The sequence below is a fragment of the Dermacentor silvarum genome, chromosome 4, assembly GCF_013339745.2.
Source record: "Dermacentor silvarum isolate Dsil-2018 chromosome 4, BIME_Dsil_1.4, whole genome shotgun sequence".
Taxonomy (NCBI): domain Eukaryota; kingdom Metazoa; phylum Arthropoda; class Arachnida; order Ixodida; family Ixodidae; genus Dermacentor; species Dermacentor silvarum.
The window spans coordinates 44,910,105-44,934,954 of NC_051157.2; the positions used below are offsets into that span (position 1 = coordinate 44,910,105).

Below are 24,850 nucleotides of genomic sequence, written 5' to 3' on the forward strand. Positions count from 1 at the left end.
CTTCACATTTTTTCAGTAGGCTCTGTACGTATACATTGTGTCCCGCTGTTAGGGAACACACTCAGCTAATAGATTAATAGTTCGTCTTCGATTATCGCTGAGCTAGGGGGCGAACGCCGTAGACTACTGCTTCTTGATTCATATATAGACGCATGGCCTAACGTAATATCATCATCAGCAGCAGCAGCAGCAGCAGCCTATATTTATGTCCACTGCAGGATGAATCATATTGAACACTTATTCCCCAAACATTGTTGAACAATCTGTCCCGTTATATCGACGGTACGGCCAGTATAGGTGGTCTCTTTAAAGGGGGACCTGAATTCTACACATTAGGGTAATTGTATTGGTGTGCCAGTGCCTACTACGTTTGGTCGCAGGAAACTGCTTCATAGCTTTTTTTTTTATTTTAATAAGTTATAACTGCTCCTATGCGCCCGTAAAACTCACACTATCGTCACTCGACACACACACACACACACACACACACACACACACACACACACACACACACACACACACACACACACACATATATATATATATATATATATATATATATATAGACATGGTTAAGCTGTGGTCCTGATTTTATTAGGATTTTAAGATTTGTTATGCAATCTAATTCCGCGGAATTTCGCAAGGTCAAGCAAGTTTCGCGTCCTCAAAAAGTAAACTTTGCAGTTGAACACAAGAAAAAAAAAGATCGTCCAGGCCCGGGAATTGAGCCAGGGACTGATTGACTTTCGGCCCGGGGTAGTCGCTCTATTGTCACAACTCATAAGCACGCTAGTATATGATTTCAAAGCAAGTCCGCATTAATCGATACCAAAAAGCATTGAATACTTCAAGCAAATTAATTATTCCAGTCATGAAGTTTCGCGGAAATACGTTTCACGATAGCCGCCGTACACATAGTGCACTCAGTTCGTTCTCTTCTCGAAAATCTGCCGTCTTCATGTGCACGCGTTTAATAACAATCACATTAGCATATATAAAGAACGAAGCAGCTTGTTATATGAGGTTCGCTCTTTCTTCGTGGTGACGTCACCGCAAACAGCTGTGGATGAACTTTCCGACCTAGGCATTGCACAGACTCGGTTTCGAGCCATGGAGCTCATGCACTCGCGTGCTCTATGAACGCCACGTCATGGATGCCACTGTTCTAAACAATCGTGATTCAACCTATCGCTGTTTGGTTTATGAAGAAGGGAACAATTCCGGAGAAAAGCAAGCAGGTTTGGATCGCATGCCTTTTCCGAACGCCACGGAGAAAGGACAGAAACCGACACTTTCCACACAGGAAATGCAAATAGGTTGTGTGGCTGGTGGTCGCGCTCACATATAAGCGTTCTCAGCGACATTTCTCTGCACCTTGAACGACTGCGGTGAAAATACCCGAAAGAGCGGTCTGCTGTTTTCCCCATTGGCATGTCTGACCCCTTATTATATATAAACTGTACGGAACAGTCGAGCACCGCATATATATTCAGAGAAATATTCTTACCCAACAACTGTTCGTATGAAGCATCCAATCGAGATTTTATAGACAAATTTAAGCGACCGACCAATGGAAAAATGCACGTATACGAATTCAAACGTTTGTGAATTCGTAAAGTTGGCCCCTGAAAAATTACATCGAAGACCGTCTTCAGAGATCATCATCATCATCATCATCGTCATTAGACCAACTGCAAAACTAAGGTCCTCTCCCAGAGATATATCCAATTATATATCATTTATGTCCTGAGTCAGCCTACCCGCTCCTATTTATATGTCATCTATATTTCACGATCTCATCACACGAACTGATCATTTGCAGACCTTGCGAGCTTTCACCTTCCCTCGACACTTTTGTTAGTCTATAATAGACCACCGATTATCTTCTCTACGCGTTGTTGTTGTCCTGGCTCCACTTCCTCATCATTTCAACTGAAATGTTGACCAGCGACACCAGTTTGCTCATTAACCCATGATGCCGTCATCGCGTCTCCTAAATTTACACATTTCTTTCTGTCTTTCTTTTTTTGCCACTTCCTCATCATTTCAACTGAAATGTTGACCAGCGACACCAGTTTGCTCATTAACCCATGATGCCGTCATCGCGTCTCCTAAATTTACACATTTCTTTCTTTCTTTTTTTTTTTTTGATGCATGGATCGTTAACTGCATGATCGGTCATTCGCTCTTTCGTTATACTTCGAGTTTCAGTCCTATACATGTAGGTTGGAATGCACTGATATGATGTGCCCAGATCAGCGCGTTCAAATTAGTGGATTCGTTGAAATCGAGATGGCGCTAAACGAACGATGGCCCGTATATATGCAGAACATGCCGTTACATGTGTATAGAGGCGCGGCTGTAGCTGTGAATTTCCTAATAGACTGATTTACAGGCCATTAAAGCACAATGAGTTCCCTGAAAAGAAACACTACGGGCCGCCACACAAACTATTTCCACTCCGTTGGCACTCATGGCAGCCTCGCCTATAACCAATTATAACCTGAAAAATGTCATTGAACGCACGTTGCTATCGCTCCGCGTTCAACTGGCCTTTAACCACACACATGCAACGCGCGCACAGAGCTAATCTAGTCGGTGACTCCGTGCGCGCGATGCGCAAAATAGATTTCTCACAATCTTTTTTAAGGCGAAAGCCTTAGATCTTTATGTTTCAAGGTCGCGTTGTGACGTACAGAAAATATAACGTGACCCAAGAAAGGCCAGAAGCAAACCAAAGCATGTCCAGCCGTGTATAAGAGATGATTAATGTTTAGCAAACTTATTTAATGATTGATTAGTGATTAGATTAAGGTGGATTAGGGTGTATTAAGGTCGATTATGGTAGATTAAATTCGATTAAGGTAGATGAAGGAGGATTAGGGTGTTTTAGGATGGATTAAGGTGAATTACAGTAGGCTTTACACGGCTTTCGCCTTCGCGTCTCTTAGGCGACAGCTAAGGACACATGGGACTTTTTCTTATTTTCTATCTTCCGTTATCCTCCTTTCTTTCTGCATTATGTCTGCATTCATGCCTTCATGTATTAAAAGTGGTCCGTTTATATATGGAATCGTAAATCAAAATGCAGTTGTTCGTTTCACGTCGTTTCTACTGCAGGGAACAAATTAAACGCTGAGACCATGACGGGGAATCGCGTTCAGTACACAAGTATTCAGTAAAACAGCGTATATTACACGTCTCTCTCCCTCACGTCAAATTTGTCTCTCGTATTTCATTCGGGTATGTAGCCTACAAATTGTTCAAGTTAGCTTTCTTTTTGTGCTTTATTTGATGCTACATGAGGAAGAGTCAAGTTTATTTAGCGATATTGCATTAACATAAATATTTCATCATCGTCTTCTACTTTTTTGGCCACGCCGGATCGCCACTCGTATTCTATCAGGGTTCGTGTTATGGCTATAATGTTTATTACAATACTCTTGGAGGTCGGTGTGCATCGCAGACGCTTTCGGGGCCTCCTTCCTATAAAGATATATATGCCGACATGGATATTACAAACTTCTATTTTAGTCTATTGTGAAGCAGTCATACACTGATTCTTGAATTCAAATGGGAAAAGAAAGTGTGTAGAAGAGCGTGAACGTTCTGATGATTTTTGGCACCTGCATTAAGGCGGTACGACTAAAATTTCTCCGGAAACTAAGGTATTGGCGCACACACTGTGGTGTTGGGGACGCCTTAGAAGATTAATAAGTTCAGACAGATATAGCATATCACGTTTCTAAAGTACAAAATAAGTGAGCTTAAGATGAGTGGAAGTTTGGTCATGCGAGAAAACGCGATGAACTACCGGTGGAGACGCCACCTTCAATTTCCTGCACCAAGAGCACGTTACGTCACGGATCTTCAATAGAATTAAGTCACAGTGACGTCTATCGAGCAATTATACAAAAAAAAAACTGCTTATCAAAGAAACGTTACTTGGCGCTTGAAAGAGCAAGGACCCAGTACCAACAATATTTGGTGACTTTCTTGCATAAAACAGAACCAATTAGACGAGAAAGCCGCCATTATCCTTACATAACGTCCACACCGCGGCACGCATGATGGCACACTGACGTCACGCGTGCCGCGGCCTGCGCGCGAAATTCAAATGTGCTTGAACTGCATCCTCTCACTTCCTTTTTGTTTTTGGTTTTCACCAAGAAATGTTGATAAGGTTCTCAGATGAATACCAGTCCAGAGCTGATGAAGCGTTGCTCCGCTGGTGTGTGTGTATATATACAAGACACCTGAGTCACGTGTCGTTTTCCGCCGCAGTCATAAAGAAAAAAATGTGGAAAGGGAGAAGAAAAAAGTGTCGCACGAGTAGACGCGGCGGAGAGGGGGGTGAGCATCTCAGGAGGGTCCGCGTGAATTGACCGGAAGGAAGCCCGACCGGAAGCGGCCGAAAGAACGAAGCCGATGGTATATATATGGTAGCCTTTGTCCCGTCGCAAGTTTTTACGAACCCGCGCATGACACCCCAAGGACGGCGGGCACCACTTTTTTACCACGATGATTCCACGAGCTGGCACATGAGACTCGTCCATTTATGGGTTGCCTCAGTTCACACCGACTATAGAGCGCTTGCACTAACGGATGTCCGGAGGCAATTATACGAGAGGCTCGGGAAGCAGTGGAAAAGCCCCAGTCGAGCGAGCCGCGTGCATAACCACCAGCAGCATCGACTCGTCAACGTGATGTCCGCACTTTCAAGCTCGTTCACTTGCGTGACGCAAGACAGATCTGCTCCAGAAGCATACACGGGCTGGTTCAAACATCGTTCGCCATTCAGGAGCCATGCCTGTTCGGCGATCGCGCTCACTGCTGGCTCCAATACCTCGGATACCGTGAAAGAAACTACGTGACTGCCTTTTTGGTGACATTGGCGTGCAAAGCTGGTCAACGCTGTGGAGATTTTGGGCCGTATTTTGGAATAATAATGCTACCTTTTTAAAAACATTTTTGTCATTCGTCATTGAATGACCTGAATCCCCCCCCCCTCGCATAGTCGGCCACTCGGCAAGACTGGTTATAGAAATAGAATAAAAAAAAAAACATCTTGAGTAAAATACTTGCAACATACTTGGCGTGCTGTATACTGAACCGCACAAAGGTGCGCTGCGCACAGCATTGCAGTACAATTATCAAGTTCCGCAAGTTCATGGAGATTTATGGAAATCAAATGGCAATTAACGTCGCAGCCGCTCATGCATATAACTGCCATTGTGAAATACCAATCCAGTTTGCGTCAAAAATGTATAAACCTATACGCGCGTGCCCACATCCGCATGTCCGTGCCACGTACTGCACATAACTTATCTCGCCGCGATGCCTCAGAGTTCGAGTGGTGCAGTGCTCCTCACCTTCTTGAACTTGAATTTGAGGAGTATAGGCGTGCTTTCAAGGTAAAATAATTACACCCTTAAAAGTGAAAAAAGGGCATACATTTGTATATAACTCACACCCTACACCATTTTTGGATGCAAGGGTGCGAGTAATAGACAGATTTACACGCTTATTCGCTTTTAAGGGTGTAAGCTATCTTACAGTGTACGCGAGGCCTCTTATATACAATGTCAGGTGACAGTGTAACGCGCTACGTGTCTTATAAACTTTCGACAGAGTCCGCAGGCCTTAGACAAATGCGCGTGAACTCGCTTGCTACTGCATAAAACAAGTGTTCGTATCGATCGCCACCGCAGCAAAGCTTGGCGTTATGCTCTGAAGGCAGCGTATCCGTGCTGTATAATGCAACCAACATGTTGACGACCTTAAATTGCTCTCTCCCGCTTATAGCGCACTTTTCGACCGGTGACTGGGCATGCGCGATGTATACCCTGTTGCGTGCTATCCTGTATACTCCTTTCTTTGTTTAGTGACCAAAGCATGGCCTTTTTCTCAGCTGCCTAAAACCTCCTAAATATCTGATTCCGCCTATGGTTATTTTATTGAAGGGCAAGCGTGGTATAATGTTCCAGAATTTTCTTTGGAGCGTCCAGTGCCCGTCATTTTCAATGACCCCTGCAAACCACGTTTCAAGGTCATTTTACGTTTGCTATGAGTCAGTACCACGTCTTGTAATACCCACGCTCACGTAAAGAGAGCGGTAGAGAAAGAAGAAGGAAAACAAAAGGGCTTCCGGCGCACGTACGCCTCATTTGTCCGCCATTTGGCTTTTAGCATTAAACTGGATCGTTTGTCAGCTGCATGCTTTTCGCGGTGATGAGTGTTCACTGCCTTACCAAACCTCAGCGATTGCTGATGACCTGAAAAGGTTAAAGCTAATGACGCGCGCGCTGGGAAAGGTTACAGCCAGAACAACGCGCTCGAAAAGGCGTCATTGTAAATGAGGAACAGGCAGCTCGACGACGCTCGTGGTTCGACGACGTATAACGCTCGACGTTGTGTTACTGTCGAAGCGCAATCCGGAAGAACCAGCATAGCTCAGATAGGCTTGTGCCACGTTATAACAAGATGCGTAAACAATCTGAACGTAGAAACATAACCTGTAGCTATACTATGCAGCAGTTGCAGCAAGAAAGCGATTTCATTCGTCGGAGGGAAAAAAAAAAGGGGGGGGGGATGGGAATCTAGAATATAGAGGCCAATACTGATCAGAGGTTACATGTGACGTCATGTGCGTCATTGGAGGCCCATGCACCGCTTTCATGAAGAGCGATGCTGGGGATTTTCGGTATATGCGCCCCAGGAATAAGCAATAAGCAAGTTGCAACCGCTCGCTGGGAACGAACGTGATTACCATAGTAATGAAATGTGAACGTAGCAATTGCTAGACAGGTAAAGCAAACAATGGCCAAAATTTGATCACTTTCACATTTCGTTGCAGGCGGCGAACCCAAAGGGAATGCAACCCAACCGTGCATCAAAACCAGCCCACCGCAACCACTCGTAAAGCTAACCCAGAGCATTCGACCAGCGCTGGCCCTGACCTCTGAGCTACGGGGCTTCGCGACAGATGGCGGGGTTCTGCCATGGTCCGAGGCGGAAGGCAGACGCTAATTTGAAGATTGTAGCTAGAATTCTCCATTTAATAGAAGTCTCCAGTACTGTTCGCCACCGCCAAAGACGTCATGCTGGACTATACTTCATTAAGAAAGAAAGAGAGAAAGAAAGAAAGAAATGAAGTAAGCAAGAAAGAGAGACGCTTTAAAAACACGCTCTGTACGTAGCTTCGTTCACGGTAAACTGTACCACCCTGTCGTAAAAAGGATGTGTACCTACAGAGACCTCCCCGGCAGCAGCGACGCAATTAAAGAGCGATCGTCACGAGCCGCAGCGCAGCCAACGTCCATCGCGAGCAGTAAGAGTAACCGGAGCAATGTCCCTCAAGGGGGAAGCCGAAGCGCGGCCGTCGCTCCTCACCTGGTCCAACGAAGAAGGTCGCTCTCCCTGCGCGGTGGCCGCTGGAGCGGTAGCGCTGCAGCAGCGGCGGTGACGACGATGGGGAGCAGCAGCAACGCCGTTGAGGAGCCGCCGGCGGCCGGGCCCGGCGGCCTGGCATGCCGACGAACGACTGACGCGCCGCGCCGCTTCTCCCGCACAACCCTTTCCCGGGGGCCCCCCACTACCAGCACCGCCGCGACCCCCCCGCCACCACCACCGCCTCAACCCGGCTGCAGGAGCGCGCGCGAGGACGGGTATTTTCGGGGGAGCCAACCCTTCCGCCCGCTCCTCGGCACGAACCCCGCCAGCACCGAAAGGGGGGAGTCCCGCAGCCGCCGCTCCAGCCGCCAAATTTGGGTCAACTACCTGAAGAAGCCCCGAGCCCACAGAACGCGAGCGCCTCCATATGCCCTACGCGTATACTCCGGGGCAGGCCCCTTGCTGACGGGGTCGACACGGGACAATTACTGCAGCCCTTCGGTTCCCATGCGCACAACCACCGAGCCGCCGGCGACGGCGGCGAAAGCACAAGATGCACCCGACGCGCGCGCCCGCCTCCTCGAGCGGGCGGGGGTACCGTGTTTTTCTCGGAAAACGCGGCCCGCTGAACTATAGAGGCGATGCTGTTCGCTTTTTTCCGTTGCGCCAGAAATGCGGGTGCTAGCCGTCCACTTCCGGCCTAAGTATATAGAGGGTTCCGTTTTCTCCTCCCTCCTTTCGCCTGTTGCTTCGTTGACTCGGCGTCGTTTTCGGTCATCGGGACAGCAAGGGCTGAGAAGATAACCGCGTGCTCGGGAACGAGGTTCAACGCGCTCAGCGGCCGACGCCGAGAGGGCGTCGAGACGTTGTCCGTCCGGCGATAAGCGGTGGACGTTGCAACGCACCGACACCGCTCTCTGTGCTTTCACCTCGAACACTTACCGCCCTCCTCGCCTGGGGAGAGCAACTGGCGTCGGTTGCTTTCGCTGCGCGACCTTGCGACGCCAGACGTCTTGAGCTGTAAATATGATGCAAGGACGTTCCATCCGGGCGCAGAGTCAACTTTCGATGCCGGCGACGCATGGCTGCGCGCCACTTTTCTTACTTTGGGTCAAGAGCCTTTGACTGTATCAGTATTCCTTCACACTTCTCACCCTCTTTAATATGCTCCACCTTGTGACTCCTCATTACGTTTCTGCTATGTATATGCATCTGTTGGTGCATTCATTTGGACGACATCCCAAAATTTTATATCTATTTGTGGACAAAAGCACCAGCACTTTCAAGATGTATGATGTATTCCTCATATAGTCTGGTTGCCAAGTGGACATGCATGTTCTTGAGCCGCGGAGATCTGCTTATAGTATTGCTGTGATGTTTTATGAGAGTGAGATAAATGGGATGAGAAAGGCAGGGAGGTTAACCGGACAAGATTCTCGTTTGCTACCCTGCACTGGGGGAAGGGTAAGGGGATGGTTTTGCTGCTCTTGCGCCACAAAGCTTCAGTTAACAATAAAATATGAACAGCGCAGTCATATCGTTCCGGTCCTTGCTCTGTCCTTTTGCATGCTTGCTGCAGTGTCGGATCTTACATCTTACAAGAAAGAGAAGAGATAGAGAAAAGAAATTAAAAAATGTGGACGGCCTATCAAACAAATGACTTAAGTAAAGAGCGTTATGTATAGACCGAAGACAAGGATGAGGACGACGACGACAAGATGACAATGACGGCATGACGCCAACAATGTATCCCGTGTCGCCCACCAAGGATTGAATCGTGGGATGAGACATTGAGAGTTGCATTTTCAGGTGGTTGCTTCAAATAAACGCGATATTTTCGACAGGAGCTACGAGTACACGGATGCAATACTCCCAACAGTTATCGCTGTGTTTCTTAGCCTTAACCATATCAAACGCATCGGACAGACACCCAGCATCGCCGGTGCGCGCTCCCAGGAGGAAGGCTATGGCACCAAACAGCCACTGTGCGCTCTCTGGAGAGCGGCCGGCCGCGTGTATGTGTTTGTTCCCCTGCACCGGCCATGGCAAGGGGGGCAAACAGAGGAGACGGAAGTGTCGACGGTGCCCAGGGTGCAGCAGCGAAGGCTATTTCCGGGGCAGCAAGAGTTGAGGCCGCGGCGCGGGGACGTCCCCAGCGCGGGGCCCCATGCGCGCGGCTATTTCTGGGCGCCCCCTTTGAGCCGGGGGTCTTCTCGGCCAAGCTCTCTCTTTCTCTCTCGGGCATCGTGGCCCCGACGAGCATACTGCCGCCACCTTCTTACCGCAGCCGGAGCGCTTGCTTGCCCCTCATTCCGAAGCTTGCACGGCCACGGAAGACCCGGCCACCTCGTGCGCCGCAGTTTCCGTGGCTGACAGCACCAGCTGGCCTCTCCCCATGGGCATCGGACACCGCGTTATAGTAAAGGTCGAGAACCCACTTCCCTTCAGAATCGGTGCCCCTTTTCGGTACATCCATGCGGGCTTCGTGAGCAGCGTCCACTGCCCAGTTGCTTAGTTTTGCAGTATATCAGCAGCAGGAGCACGGGTTAAAGTGGCACGCACGCGGTCACGCAATTTTCACCTCAGTCTTTTTGGGCCTTGCTTTCGTTACTGCTCTCGCGTAGGAGTTCGTGCAAGGCGTGGCGGGCGCCGCAGCTGCTGGGACGCGTCGGCGAACAGGGGAAGCCCGGGCGCTTTCGCGCAAGGCAAGCGCGCGTTCCAGGTTCCGTGGAAGTGTACAGCTTTCTGTGCGACAATGGCAGATGTGCGGACGACCAAACTTGTGCGTTTAGCTCCCGACTACACTTCGTTACTTGCTCGCCGGCAAAATCGCGTCCCTGATTGTCACGTTTCTACTCCTTGTTGCACAATGTCATTGAAGGCATCATTCACCTGATAACCATATTGCTGTAAGTTGCAATACTTAAAGTCAAGAACGTCATATATAGCATGCAGCGATCAAAAAACACCGCGAGGTAGACGCTGATGGTAGGCCTGCATTTTCTTCGTTTCAACAGCAAGTGTGATAACTTCGAACAGGCTGATGCGACGGTCCGACGTTTGGTCTAACCACGTTAGCAACGTGTACATACCTTCAAACAGGCGCATATGACCGCGCGGCTGGCTTCCCGAGACGCGCCTAGGCAGACGCGGGTGGCGGTGAATTTTCCGCGCTCCGAACAAAGGGCCGCTAGAAAAGGCGCACTCGCCCGGGGAAGTGATTTCTCGTTCGAAGAAAAATGATAATAATAATAAAAGAACTGAACGAGCTACCCTCGCCCCCCAAACTCATCGGGCAGCCTCGGACTCTGCCACCGCTTCGCTCGGACGTTGTCAGCGTCGCGGGGTTCCCGCGGTGGGCCACCAGCCCCGTGACCTAGAAGGAACGCTTGTCCTTTCCTATTCACCCATTGCAGTTTATTTTATTTTTTTTTCTGTGCAGGGTGGCACAAGGGACACCTGGAGTCCAGACTTCCGTAAACAGGGTCGGGGCCAGCCAGACAAGCAGCCCTCTCTGTCCTGCAAGGAAAGGGGGAAGCCGCCTTCGGAGAAAAGAAAGGATTTCGAGCGCCAGACGGAGGGGTGCGAAGAGAGGTCCGACAATGGGGAAGGTGCGGTGGGGAGTCCCGGAACTAGGTCACCCTTTCAGCCTCTCTACCCCGCGGGGGGGGGGGGGGGGGGGGACAACATGCCTCCACCCTCACCCCGTCTGGGAATGTCTTCTCAAAGAGTTGGCTGGGAAACCTTCGACCCCCTTCTTTTTTTTTTTTTTTTTTTTTTTTTTTTTTTTTTTTGCCCCACCACGCGAGATGAGTTCCTGCTTCGAGCTTCCTTAACCCGAGCCGAACCCTTCGCCTCTCAAACTTCCCCCATCGGCGGCCTCCTCTGCGCCCTTCGGGTCCCAGTTTGTGCGCACGGCAGCGGCAGACTTGTCTGCGAAGCTCTCCTCCTCCGTGGATGGTCGCGGTCAGTGGTGGCCCGGAACGCGATGACAGAGTCCCTCGCCATCCCCCATCTTGCAACACCCGCTTTCCTTTCTTTTCGGCTTCTGTCTCTCTCTCGGAAACAGAACAGGTTTTGGAAGAAAGGGGAGAGTATCGCTGAGAGAAAGCCACAGATAACCACTGCGTTGATGAGTGTTCTTAGCTGGGCACCCCCACGGTGCCCGACGCTCTCTGCTCCAGTTGCGCCCGCCATGATGGCTGGCTGGCGGTGTTGCTATGCGCAGCAAGTCTCAAAACGTCTGGGCCTGCTGTTCCGTCAGTATACGTCATAAGATCTTTCTCAGCAAGCCTCACAACTCGGAATATAGTTTTGCCTTGATGTTTGCTTTTTTTCTTGCAAATTACAACGCATCTTTATGCGCAACCTCTCCTAGTTGAACCTTTGTGGCATACGAAGGGGTGCCGTAATATCCATCTTACTACAGCATACTACATTATATGCATTATCAACTGCCAAGCAATGGCCACCTAGCGGCTGGACACTGCATTCCCTGCGGAGCTTAACCAGATATATTATTCCACGATACCCACCAACGTTCATAATATATGATTATCTACATCATTACTTGCGTGTTCGGACACGCAAGGCACCATATACACACTTGCCTTGACTTGGTTTCTTCGTAGGCGCCGCATCAATGCATTCCGGACCTGTCAGGGAAATTCAGTTGAGCCAACGTGAGCAGTCTGTGAGTCAAGATCGACTTCGTCAAGGTGTTCCGAGACACATACACGACGTGACCGCTTGAAGATGCGCATTACGAAGCAAATGTCGTGCAAGAACACAACGAGATAGAACTGGCCGAGGCCGCCTTCCCGAGGGCACCGCAACTTTCTCGGCTATCTAGAGGCCTGCCGGGAACACCGAAACTTGTGCTGTGGAGCAAGCTTTCTTCGGCGCTGAACGTACCCCACTTGCAAAGCAGACACACTTGGGAAAAAGATAAGATCCGACGAGATAAACGCAAGGGAAAGACGTTGCGTGCTTTCTGGTAACTTTTGACCCGTTCAGTTTACAACAGGGCCAAGGGGTTATCCTCTCGGCACGCACCCGACAGATAACGAAAGGCCCTCGGTGCAACTGGCGGATGGCCGGCTGCCCGTTTCGGAAAGTTTCACCAGAGCCGTTCGAAGCACCCTGTTCCCACAAAGCCTCTGTCGTCAACAGTTGCGTCCTGTAAACGCAGTGAGGATTGTAAACGGGCTAACGAAGTTCAATTCGGTTATTGCGCATACCCTTATAGGCAGTGAGAAATGACCGGAAAGGACCATGCTGACCGCATCATCCACACAGCCAAGGGAGAGAAGTGGCGGGACGGGACCCAACTCTGGATTCCGAACAGCGGCCTAACGTATTAAAATTTAGAGTCGCCCGACCCGCTTCAAGGGGCACCGACAGCGCGTGCTCCCCCCCTCCCCCCATCCCGCTGCAGCTCCAGGCCCATCGCAGCAGCATATACATCTATCTCACCGAGCGCGTGACATCGGCTCTCCCCTCCCCCTTCCCAATACCAGATGACTAGCGCGACGCGAGGCCAATGCCCTGCGCGAACTGTGACACCACCGCAGAGCAACGAATTCCCTTAACCGTTTCTCTTGCTAACCATATCATTCGGGTCACTCGTGTTGCGCAACTGGGACGTGTGTCACGTGACAGTGACTGATCGGGATCGCAGGAACAAGCGGCGCGCGTGAGAGCAACAACGAAATCATGGTGAAAAAAAAGTGAGAAAGACAGCAAAGAATGCGGTGAACAACAGCGAAGTCAAGGCAGAAATAAACGAGGGGACAAGGTCTATGTCGCGTCGATCTCTCTCGGCCGGGAGCCAGCGACGCGACGCCATTCAGGCACACCGCGTGCTGTCCCATTATAAAGCGGGCCAGATCGGAATTGTCCGCGCCGTATACATATTGGCCGCGGGATCCCCGGGCCGCATCCACTATTAATCATATCGGTCAAGAACGCCGCCAGAATCGTGGAAGCGTGCGCCGCCACACTGCCCGTCATAGCGCGGACGCGCGCGCGCAGGCCGCCGCCGGCCAATCAGCGGCAGATGTCTGCTGTGTGTCTACCCCGGCGTGGCCACCGACGACGCCTTTGTGACCTTACACAACGCGCCGCCGGTCGCTGGGCGTCTCCCCGCAGTCTAGCCCCGGTCTTGTTTTTTATCCCCCCCTCCACCTCTTCCCCGCAACCACCGTCGCCACCACTTTTTCTTTCGACCTCGCAGGGCCAAGGGACGAGGCCGCCGTTCGAGCCCTCCCGACCGGGGAAGGCAACGGCGGCTGCACCTCGCGCGCGCACGTCGGCAGTCTGCCCGATCTCTTCTACCTTTCTTTCTTTTCAAGCGACTGCTGTTGCGTGGCCCGTCGAACGGCGGCGGCTTCCCGTGACGCAAGAGTGGTCGACCCCGTTGAGGAGGTTTCGCGGGAGGACGACCTTGAATCGGCGCGGAAAGGAAAGGTCGACGAACTGGAGCCCCTCCCGAAACGCCCGACGTTGACGGGGAGGGGGGGGGGGGCGCTTTCAGACCCCCCCTACAGCCTCTTCCTTCATGCCTGTCCTGTTGTTGCGTCGAGGGGGAAGAAAGGAAGGGGAGAAACTCAGCGTAAGCTTACCGCCAGTCGTCCTCCCCACCAAAACCCTCTCTCGATTCTTGGCTCATCGGGGTAGCCAGGCCCACCACCGCCCAGAGAGGCGAGCGAAGCACAGTGCTCCTGCAGAGCAGACATTGCTCTGGACTTCTCCATCGCTCTCTTCTTGCTTTCTGTTACGTCGTTACATATTTATTTTTCTTGCCGCCGACAAACACCCTCCCCTCTCCAGACCCCTGTTCTTTTCTTTTCTTCCTTTTCGTTCCGGAATGGGGCGTGGGGTCTGCAACAGAGCAACACACACACACACTCCGTCCGTTCTCCGGCGGACCCCTGCCCTGTGAAAGGAAGCAAAATCGGGCAAGACAAATGCCCTCTCACTTTTTTTGGGAGAGTATATCCAAAAAAAGGAAAACTAACTTTTTTTTTCTTTTGCACTCTCAGAGTTGACACAAAGAGTCGTTGAATAAAAATTGCCAGTAGCACCCGCCAGCGAGAGAGCGACATTTTTCCCCGAAAAGTGAGTGAACCCTGTGGGTCACCAGTTCGCCCAGCGCCAACGCGCTGCTATACTATGCAGGCTTTCAATGATGGCTATAGAAATCGAAATTTTTTTGAAGAATTAACAAGAAAAAAATAGAAAAAACGATAGAACGCTGACACGCACGCTTCGGGCGCTTCCACGGGTCTGTGTTGGGCCCGTGCACATTAGATACCTGCGCCTTGATAAATTCGGGCAAACCAACGGAGGATGTCGATCGGCGCGTTCCTGGAAATCAAGCGGGTGTGGAGTACAATGATGCGAGGTTTGGTGGCAGCACGCCCAAGGCGTTGTCGGTCGCTCATCTGCGTGGGGAGGAATAGCAGCCTAACGGGCACTGCAAAGTCTGCAACGCGCGCGGGGAGGGCAGTGAACTTTTCGAGACTCGCAAAATCCAGCCACGGGGTCAAAGGTCACTGCGAGTTCGAACAGCACGCAGCAGAAACAGTGGGCATTGTGCGCCGAAGGCGCGTGCGTTTTCCCGTGCTGTGTTGTTACTCCCAAATCAGCATATAACGGCCGGAAAACGTAACATCCACGCGTTGTCCTCAAACGGGCTGCCGTGGAAATTCTCGGAGAGAGCGTGAATTATCGAAAGGAAAGCCGCTGCTACGGCGATTCGAGACGCTGGTTGTTTTTACTAGTTTTTTAACGAACGGAAATAGTCAGCGGCGATTCAGAAGAGGGAAGTCGCTCGCGCTGGTTTTCTCTGTCCTGTGCAGTAAGTGGGAGCCAAGAAAGAAAAGGAGCAGTGGAGTAAGAGGATTCTTTGTTGTTGTTGTGTGTGTGTGTTCTTGTGCGAAAATTTTGTGACGACAGCGTTTACCCATGTGTACCAGGGCCACACGTATAGCACAGATCACCATGCCATACACAAGTAGCTATAAGACGTACTACACTGTCGACACTGCACACTCGAAGTTGTCCGTGTGAATGAGGTGCATCACCCTTGCTTTAATAACGCTAGCTAAAGTCAGCTCCCACGAGTTAACTTCTCCAATGCGAAACTGTCTGCAAGTCTCCATGGAGGGTGTACCACCAGAGTCCTTCATTATACTAAATTAAATCAAGAGTATCGAAAGGCTCGTGCTGTAACGGACATTTCGGCATTGAGCACACGTTGCTTATATATACCTTTGTCAGCCTACGGGTGGTCGTTAGACCTGCATGTTCCAGGCACTCTTCCAGTGCGATCTGTATCATCATTCGTGGCTCCAGGTATAGCCTAATCTGCCTGTGCATTAATTCGGTAGCGGCCATCGTAACTCGAGTTAGGCATTACATGCCGTTTAATTATAAGTGTGTCATCTGTTATTCAGTCTTCATCATTACAACGTGCGTTTTATTGTGTCGTTTGTCGTTCCGGTCGGCGTCACGACCGTTATAGGCTTAACGTTCTGTTCAATTTCTTTTTTCTGGGAGGGAAATAGTTGAAAATGTTTACCCTTTTTCTTTCATGGAACTTCCTTCGCCTTCTGCATTGTTCTTGCATGCAGCCTAAACCACACGTCGCTCATGATTTCATTTACATTTACATGCGGTGTAAAAGGCTTTTAGACCACTCGGCTTCGGTGCCCTTTTCAAGCCGTGACAACCCGCAGTATCATGAACAGGAAGGTCATTCGCGTACATAAACGTTTTCATTTGCCAAACGTCAAGCCATTTAAACAGTTGCACGGCCTCGCCGAAATGTACTCACTCCTCCAACTGGAACATCCCCCTCGCCAACAGTTAAACGCAGACCGCACGCAGCGGACAACCACTCCACTCGCTAGTTTACTACTCCCGGGTTTTGGTGAGGCGATGTTCAGCCTGCTGCGCTTAACCGCTAGTCCCCACTTCTCATGTGGACAGGACGCCTTGCTGCGTGACAAGCAGGCCGAGACGCAAGGCTGGCGGGAGGGCAGGCCGGCCACCATGTCTAAGCCGGGAATGGCGGCATACCAACGGCCACGCCGCGTCTGCGTTCCAAGCCGAGACAAGTGCATTCGTCAGGTCACGGCTTCACGCCGAGCGCGCTCAGGTCGCAAGAAAATGGGTTTTCCCTTTCTTCCCGCCATCATGGCCGCCCGATGCGAGGACTTGCACCAGGACCGGACTACTCTCGCCGCGCCTTTACCACACTCTTCTTCTACTTCTTTTGTAAACGTTCTTCTTCTGCGGCAACTTGTTACACTTGTGGTCTTTCCCACCCCCCCTCTCCGAGGGAGAGAGAGGATCGTCTTGGGCAAGCCGCTTCTGCTTGCAAAGTTCGTCGAACCCTCCAAGGCTGCAAGTGACCTTCTCATCGCAGCGCGCTGCTTTCAAGCACGGCGCTTTCTTTTCCTCTGTATACGGCATTTTGAACCTATATAATTTTTTTATCTCTCTCTTTCTCTCTCGTCTTTTTTTTCTTGCCGACGCAAGTGTATCGCTCATTCCCCAAGAGGAAACTGGTTTTCGCTTCCTGACACCCCCCTCCCCTGTCTCGACTCCCCCTTTCTGCATGAACGCAACACCCTTTCCAGACTGCCCGAACACCCTTTCCGAGCTCCGCCATGCCTTGTATTCCCCTTGCTCCCCTTTCTTTTGGGCATGCTTATCTCATTTCTTCTCAGACAGCATGAACTCTCCTTCCCCCTCCTCCCATATCCTCTTCTGTTTTGACTGTCTTGGAGTAATTTTTTGTCTATATAGTTTTTTGGTGGTCTGTCCCCTTTCAAACGAAGTGGCGGGAGCGGCGAGGAGGGTATTGCGAGAATCTGGAAAGTGTTTACGGCGGCTCCGCCGACTGTGGGAGGCCTAGGACTGACGCCGTTACCGCCGACCCGGAGGTGGCGCTGGAGTCTCTCAGCGAGACCCGGTGGGATTTGGACCCGACACGTTGCGAAGGGCGAACGCAGTCGCCATCTCGCGGCGGCGTTCAGAAACATCCAAACAGGAGGGAGCCGGCTGCGTAGTTAGCTGATAGCTCTGTACAGGCGACGTTGGAAAGCGTGGTGCGATTTTTTTTTTTCATCTGGTTCGGCCAGCAACGGCCCACGACTAAACGCTATCACTGCATTGTGTTACAACGTGATCGCGTGTGTGTGTTATTCTCAGACATCAGAGGGCGCAGACAGTTAACGCCGCGGCTGCGACAGTTAGCGACACTAACTAAACAACGTCAATTCCTCGCAATGGAATTCGCAATCCCTCGCAAGAACATAAATTATAGTCCCTATTACGAGCGGACACAGATAACCTTATAAGAAGATTGAGAACCATGCAATGAGGACGTCCTCGCCCTCCTTCACACTCAGAAGACGAGGTGAAGTGAAAGTCGTTATACAAACACTGGCCGAGAAAACAGAGAAAGAGAGAGAGACAGAATAATGAAAAGTAAAGGCAAAACGAGTGAAAGGTAAGAGATGGAGGAAATAAACTGTACGTTAAATAATGCAATAATAGAATTTACAACACTTGCAGCGCAGTTAGCCTGTCACATTTTTGAACGCGTTCGTGCTCCCTGAGAGGAGTGTGTAAGTGCCGAGCAAAATATGCAGTACGACGTTCACTAGGTAGCAGCGAGGCAAGATTTCTAAGAAACGCATTTGTAACTATTATCATAATAGCCAGTTACATCTCACATTGTTAAGGGCAATCTTTTTCGCATGATTGCTTCCATATGTTGCTCTTTTCGTTTTGCTTTATAATCATGAAGATGGTGCAAACTGCTACCACTTTCAGCGTTGAGACTTTTCGGCGTTCTTAAAGGGTTTACGGTAGTGCGATTAAAAGACAGGACAAAAGACACACAGGGACACACGCGGCGCTTGGCGTTGTAAGCCTCGATATTTGGCATATGAGCGGCTGTAGACTGATTCTTGCGGGAAATTGATTGTACAGTGCGAAAAATATTTTTGTATATTCTGGCTATACAAGTTTGCAGCAAGTCGCCAGAGTAGTGATTTCCTGAAACAGTTTTAGCGAGGTTGTTGTACAAACGTCAACACTGCAGGCCATTGGTTATGACGAATAGGCCAAAGTAGAGCGAAGGTTTATTGCTTACGCTGAGAAGCGCGATTCGAGAAACTGGGAAGCCCTCGCAAATCCAGTGTGTTTGTTCTGGCCGCAAGATGGCTGCCCTATAATGTGCATGGTCCCGAAGCTTCCTTGCAAGCTGTACGCATCGTCTTAACAGCAGCTAAGAAAGCTCTCACGCCAGTGCGAGCATGCAGGAACATACCTACGCGTACATTGATAAACAGATATTTCGTAGTAGGAATGTCGACAGGTTCGATGTTAATAAATAGACGATGACATTATTAAAGTCATGCCTGCTACTCTTTCTTTCCTTATTTTTTTTCTTTTTTCTTTTTGTTGGTTGGATAAACTAATGAAACAATAAAGCGAGAGTGAATAAGCCTTTGCGCACAAACGAAGTCCTGACAGATAACTAAATTCAAAGAACACCACATATCAGTTGACAAGGCCACGTGTGAGTTCTTGAATATTTCGGACACCATATATGTACAAGATATACGTTCTTACAGAATATGTCTCGTACGGGACAGGACTGTGTGGGCGCACACGAATGCAAAATATAACATATACGTGGCTCGTAATCTAAAGTTAAGGGCGCTTCGAGATTTTTCATGACTGCCGACGCGTTAAGTGCACCAGTTCGAAGCGCCCTTGAACAGGAAAGGTTGTCAAATGTGCTTGAAGATTAAAAAAAGATGAACGTATAAGGCATCCAAGAGCGCAAGTTATTCAAAGGAAAAATGTTGAGCTACTATCGAGATGCAGCAGAGTTCGTGCAAATTGTAAGCGGCCAAAGATACGTCTTTATGTTGTTCAGCGAACTAGTTTTCAGTGTTAGCAACAAAGTTCAAGGTATGAAGAGTAGGTTAACAACCAGAACAAATCGAAGAGAAGTTTGTGACACGCGAATAGCGAGCTGAGGATGTGTCGATCGAGCGAGCATACTTGTTCGGTTTTATTCAGGCTGTAATGTAAAGCCATACATCAACACACATTAGCAAACTATTTCAGCATAGATGGCATCCTCGATACGCTCCTACAACCTTTTTGAAGATGCCAATTGTGACTTGTCACACAATACTTAAGTGTACTGGGTGACAGCCACGGTGGGTTGGATGTTTTGGTTTTGCTTCGTTAAGCCTAAAGGGAATATTGATCGGAGTATAATTCATAGGATCAATTTTTAGTACTTTCTATTCACTCATTCTACGTTCTATTCTATATTAAGCAACTTTCGCCGACAGGTTTCACTTTATACATGTGCACACTTGGTACCGGAGTTACTTATTAAGGGCTTGTGCGAGTGTTGCTGCGATCGGTGTTAGGCTTAGACTTCAGGATAGATAACTAGAACACCAAAACAAGCTTCGTTTCCAACTTTATATGTTAAGACGGACGCAACTATAAAGGTTACCGTGATAACAGTGTACCGCCTATAAGCAAAGACGTCATGTCACAGAATCGTACAATCGTACCAAACAAAATTTAGGTTGACTTGGGGAGCGCTATTTGCTACCTCAAACTATCGTATGGGCGAATCCGTGCAGTTTATTCGATTGTTGTGGAGGAAAATAGAACGTGAAAAAAATTGGGTGAAAAAAAAAAATGTTTTGTGTATATGTAAAGGCAAGTTACTTAATGTGCGCACAATTTGTTCAGAAGATTAACACGCACGGTTAAGCTACGCATGGATAAAAACTGCTGTGACACCAGCACATTTCTCTCGCAATTCACACGGAAAACGTGATATATCTTCTTAGTGAATGAGACACTGACACCTCTCGCTCAGCCAAGCATCTGTTCATGAGATCCAACCGTGCTGTAGGTTTTGTGAAGGCGTGGTAACAACAACAACAACAACAACCTAACTTAAAAAAAAGAACCAGCGATGAGAAGAAGTAAACCAATAAAAAAAAGCGAAACAACGTGGTTAAAATAATAACGACATTTTAAAAAATGTACAAACACAATACAATGCGCTTAGCAAAAGAAGTGCCTCGATGCACCCAATTCGATTGTGTGCACAAGTGGACAGCCATACCAGCATGCGAAAGCAAGGACGCCCGCCGTTTTAATCCAGTTACTGCTTGGCTCTTCGCGAAGCGCGGCAGGCGACGGCTTACTTACGTTCTGAGCCTGGGGTGCATTTTTTACGCCGCTTATTAGTCAGACCGAGTGAAGAGACACTCCGCCTTTACCTCTTCGAACCGTCTTGCGTTTGCTTATGAGAGACACTGCTCCCGACAACGAGAATCTCGGGCCTGTCCAGCATGCAAATACAGAGAACGAGACGAGTCCTTATTTACACATTCGACTTCGTGCGCGGAGCGACTGTGCGTTCCTGTTCAATGCACGGTGATATAGTACTCAGAACGTTGTCCCGTTCCACAGGGAGAGCATGCGGATCACTCTCGATGTACCGAGATTCAACTGCGCACTTTCGACAACCTTCAAGACTCGCCTCTGACCTGCTCGCTCCGCATTTATTTTTTATTTTTATTTATGAGTACCTTACAGCGCCCTCGTGGGACATTGTGTAAGGGGGGCAATACAGCATGTACAGAATAGAGAAATACACATAGGTGAAATATTGATTATTACAGATGTAAGTGAACACACGAACAGAGAAACGCAAAATATACTAAAACAGCAAAGTGTAGTGTCTGAAGGCGTTACACTGCTATCTTTGACATCTCCCATGTCTCACGCCAATGCTCTATATAGTCGACATCGCAGTCATCATCAGCGTTCGGAATGCGTCGCGCCCAACATACTCGACACTGCGGGAATCATTAACAGCGCATGCATGCCGCTACTCGATGTTACATGGTTGCAAACGGTTGAGGGCCAGTCACATTACCGAGAGTATCCGAGTTCCAAGCCAGCTGATGCGCCTTTATTTGTCTTATTTACCAATTTATAACGTTGAGTTTACCGTACGTTATCACAGGTGACGTTTCAGTTGCGAGCACACGTCAGTGATTCCAATAACCGACGATTGTCTGCAAAACAAAGATAACCGTCGAAGCGGGCTACTCCCCATAAAGCCTTTTACTGCGGAGAAGCCAGCTTCGGAGTTCGCTTTTTATAGGGAAACTACGCACGTGCAGACACTTTCCAAACCGCATAGGAAAGTTATCATATATAGACGGGCCATTCCCTGCGAAGTAAGTTAAATTAACCTTCGTCAATCCACGCATGCGCAAAGCAGTAACTTCCCGCACACTACAACGAGCCGTATAATGAACGCACTTCCACTCCTTGATGCCACGCGCAGAGCTCCCGTTCGCAAAACCGTGTGGCGCAGCCGCAGGACGCTATAGTTTCTGCCTGGTCGCGGTCCCCGCGCTTTTTTTAAGCGGGCCGCTCGGTCAGTACCGCTTCCTTTTTGCCACGTATATTAATTGCGTCGTTGTCGGTCGGGAGCTGTAATCGCCCACTCCGAACGACTGCACGCCGCACTGCCTTCGGGCACCTAGCATTATTGAGTCACGTGAGCATCACCGCGCTAGTTTACGGTTGAACACGCTTACCGTATACTTGTAACGTGAGTTATTATTTTGCTCACCGAGAGGCACGAGGCGGTTCTTAATTCTAGTTCCTTTTTTTGCCCCCCCCCATGACAACGCGTGCAGAATTAAAACTACAGCCGTTGTTTACACTCTGTTTCTTTCGTATTTTTCTTTCCGATTCATTCATTCATTATATTTTTATTATTTTTTAGGGACGCTTTCCGAACTGGCTTTCTGCCACAGCAAAAGAGCGAAAGGGAACGAAAGAACTGCGCTCGCTTACTTTGCTTAGATAATGTTTTTTTTTTTTTGCTTTCTCTCTCTCTCTCTTTTTTTCAGGCTGGGTCATTCAATTTTGAATAAGGCGCAAGAGGAGTTGTTTTGAACGCCGCGGTAATCAAATTACGCCTCAAAAGGCGCGCAATGAAGACCCACCACAAAACAAAGCACAGCGTGATTCAGACGCCGCTGCTAATACGTGAGCAGATTTATGCTCCCCTTTTGTCTTCAAGCCGCAAAGTCGGATCGAGGCAAGCGGAAGGGTTGAGGTTCCTCGTTCGTAAGGGAAGAAAATGAGAAAAGGAAGACAGCTCACACTTAACAAAAGTGAACAAGAAATACTGTACGAACATTAAAAAAAAAAAAAAAATACGAGGCTTCCAACCCGAGGCCCTGTCTGCGTAACAAAGATATATTTTGTTCTTTATTTCTTTTTTTTCTCTTTTTTCTTTATTTTTTTGTAGAGTTTCTCTACTCCTCGACTTTTCACATCATGATTTTTTTTTAGTAACCTGGAACCCATTGACTGTTGGCCTGCCACTTCCCTTGTGTGAAAGCATGACAAACATCACTAATTATTACCCCAAGTAGTTCTTCACTAGCCAACACGAAATCACAATCGCAATGAAAGTAAGAAAAAAAGAGTGGTCTATATGGAAACTGCCCAAGGCACTGCTGCCTCACCTCTGTCATGCCCGGAAAAAAAAGAGGTAGGGGGTACACCAAAATAGGGGAGAAAGCAATAGGAAAGAGGGAAAAAAAGCAATGTATTGACCTATTGCACGTACTGCTGCACTTTTTTTCCAAACAACAAAAAACACACAATTAAGTGTTCTGTAAGAAAAACTACACATACGCATGGCCAAACGAATGCACAGGCATACAATAAGAATCACGGCGAAACCTCAGTAAATCTACTCAATTAACACTTGGAATTGTAGGTGAAACCCAGCATCTGTCTGGAGTATGCAGAATTAACAAACAAGGCAGGGCAAAGGAGGATTGGTTGAGAAAATGGCCCACATGCCTTGTGGTGCTGGGTTTAACCTTATTGCGCATGTATCTGAGATTCGTCAACAAAGCTTCGTAGCGTTTTTTTTTTTTTTTAAGAATACATTTCGTCACACTCACCAGCAGCATAGCAGAGCCCTCGCAGGTTGGCGTGGCTTTTCACCTATATAGGGGAGTGAAAAGTACGTTGGTAAGTGTGATAATTGTAATCAGTAGAAGAAAAAAAATAAGGGACAGAGGGAGAAGAAAAGGAGGGAAAGAGAGAAAGGCTGATGGCTTTCTCGCCAAGCAAGCGCACAGAGTCCGAGGAAAAAAAAAACGGCAGTCTCCGTGTCCACAGCCTGGTTTAGAGTACATACATCTTAAGCATTTCGTCACAGCGCATTCCGCCAGTTGAGCCTGTCACGTACAGATATTCTAAAGAAAGAAAGAAAAAAAAGAAAGAAAGAAAGAAAGAGGAGAAAGAAAGAAAGAAACGAAGTAACAGCGACCGAAACCGCAGGCGACTCTGGGGTGCCTAATCTGGCCACTGTCTGCGATGCTCAATAGTTCTCGACACGAAAAATAACTTGTTTTCATTCTTCCAAGTTGAGTGGCACAAGGAGAATGGATTACTCATACGTCCATAGGAGCTTCGTTTCTTTTGACAAAGGCTATATGCCATCGTAAGTGAACCTGTTGGGGAGAATCCCTGAACGCAGTTGAAAAGGGAGCTGTTTCACAATGGCTACAAGCTATAGTGAGCTGAAGGCTATCATTAGCACCGAAGGTGCGCAGTTATCGCAGCACTGTATATATATATATATATATATATATATATATATATATATATATATATATATATATATATATATATATATATATATATATATATATAACCTTATTAACCTCTCTGCCTTTCATATTAAGTGAATATATAGGAAAGAGAGAGATGAAAGGCAGAGGGGTTAATCAGGTTAACCAGCTTGGTTGGCTACCCTGCACTGTGGATAGAAAAAAGGCGCAGAAAGGGCGGAAAAATAGGAGATAAAGTTCATAGTTCCAAGTCAAATAGGCATATTTTGAGTCCGTATTTCCGAAAACTGGTGCCAGCCAAAATCTGTCTAGCAATGAAGAGGAAATGTGTTCAATACAGGCTGACTTAAATTATGCAACACTAATTTACCCTTAAAATCCTTAAATTAGGAAGCGCATTTATTAAGTGAAATTTTAGTAATTGATAATCACATCGGCGATATCGCTCCAATTCGAACGCCTACCACAACTATGAAGCTTGATCAGTGAAAATTATTTAAGTTTTATCCAAAATCTCTTATTTTTGCTAATCTGATGATGATATTATTATTATTATTATTATTATTATTTGTTTCTAAATCATATATATATATATATATATATATATATATATATATATATATATATATATATACACATTGACAGAAAGGGTAAGTGAGGAGCAGGCTGGCAACTGCCACCGGAAGGGGCACAACGCCTGCCTACTCTTTAGAAAA

General features: G+C 48.3%; 1 protein-coding gene across 1 annotated transcript in view; it reads right to left on the bottom strand.

Moving 5' to 3' along the window:
- Positions 1-24,850, bottom strand: part of LOC119449927 (protein krueppel-like) — a 125,660-nt gene that overhangs the window by 82,230 nt on the left and 18,580 nt on the right. The window contains exon 2 of the mRNA XM_037713219.2: positions 23,460-23,502. Coding sequence (XP_037569147.1) covers positions 23,460-23,468 — 9 coding nt within the window. The 5' untranslated portion in view covers positions 23,469-23,502. The remainder of the gene's footprint in view (positions 1-23,459; positions 23,503-24,850) is intronic.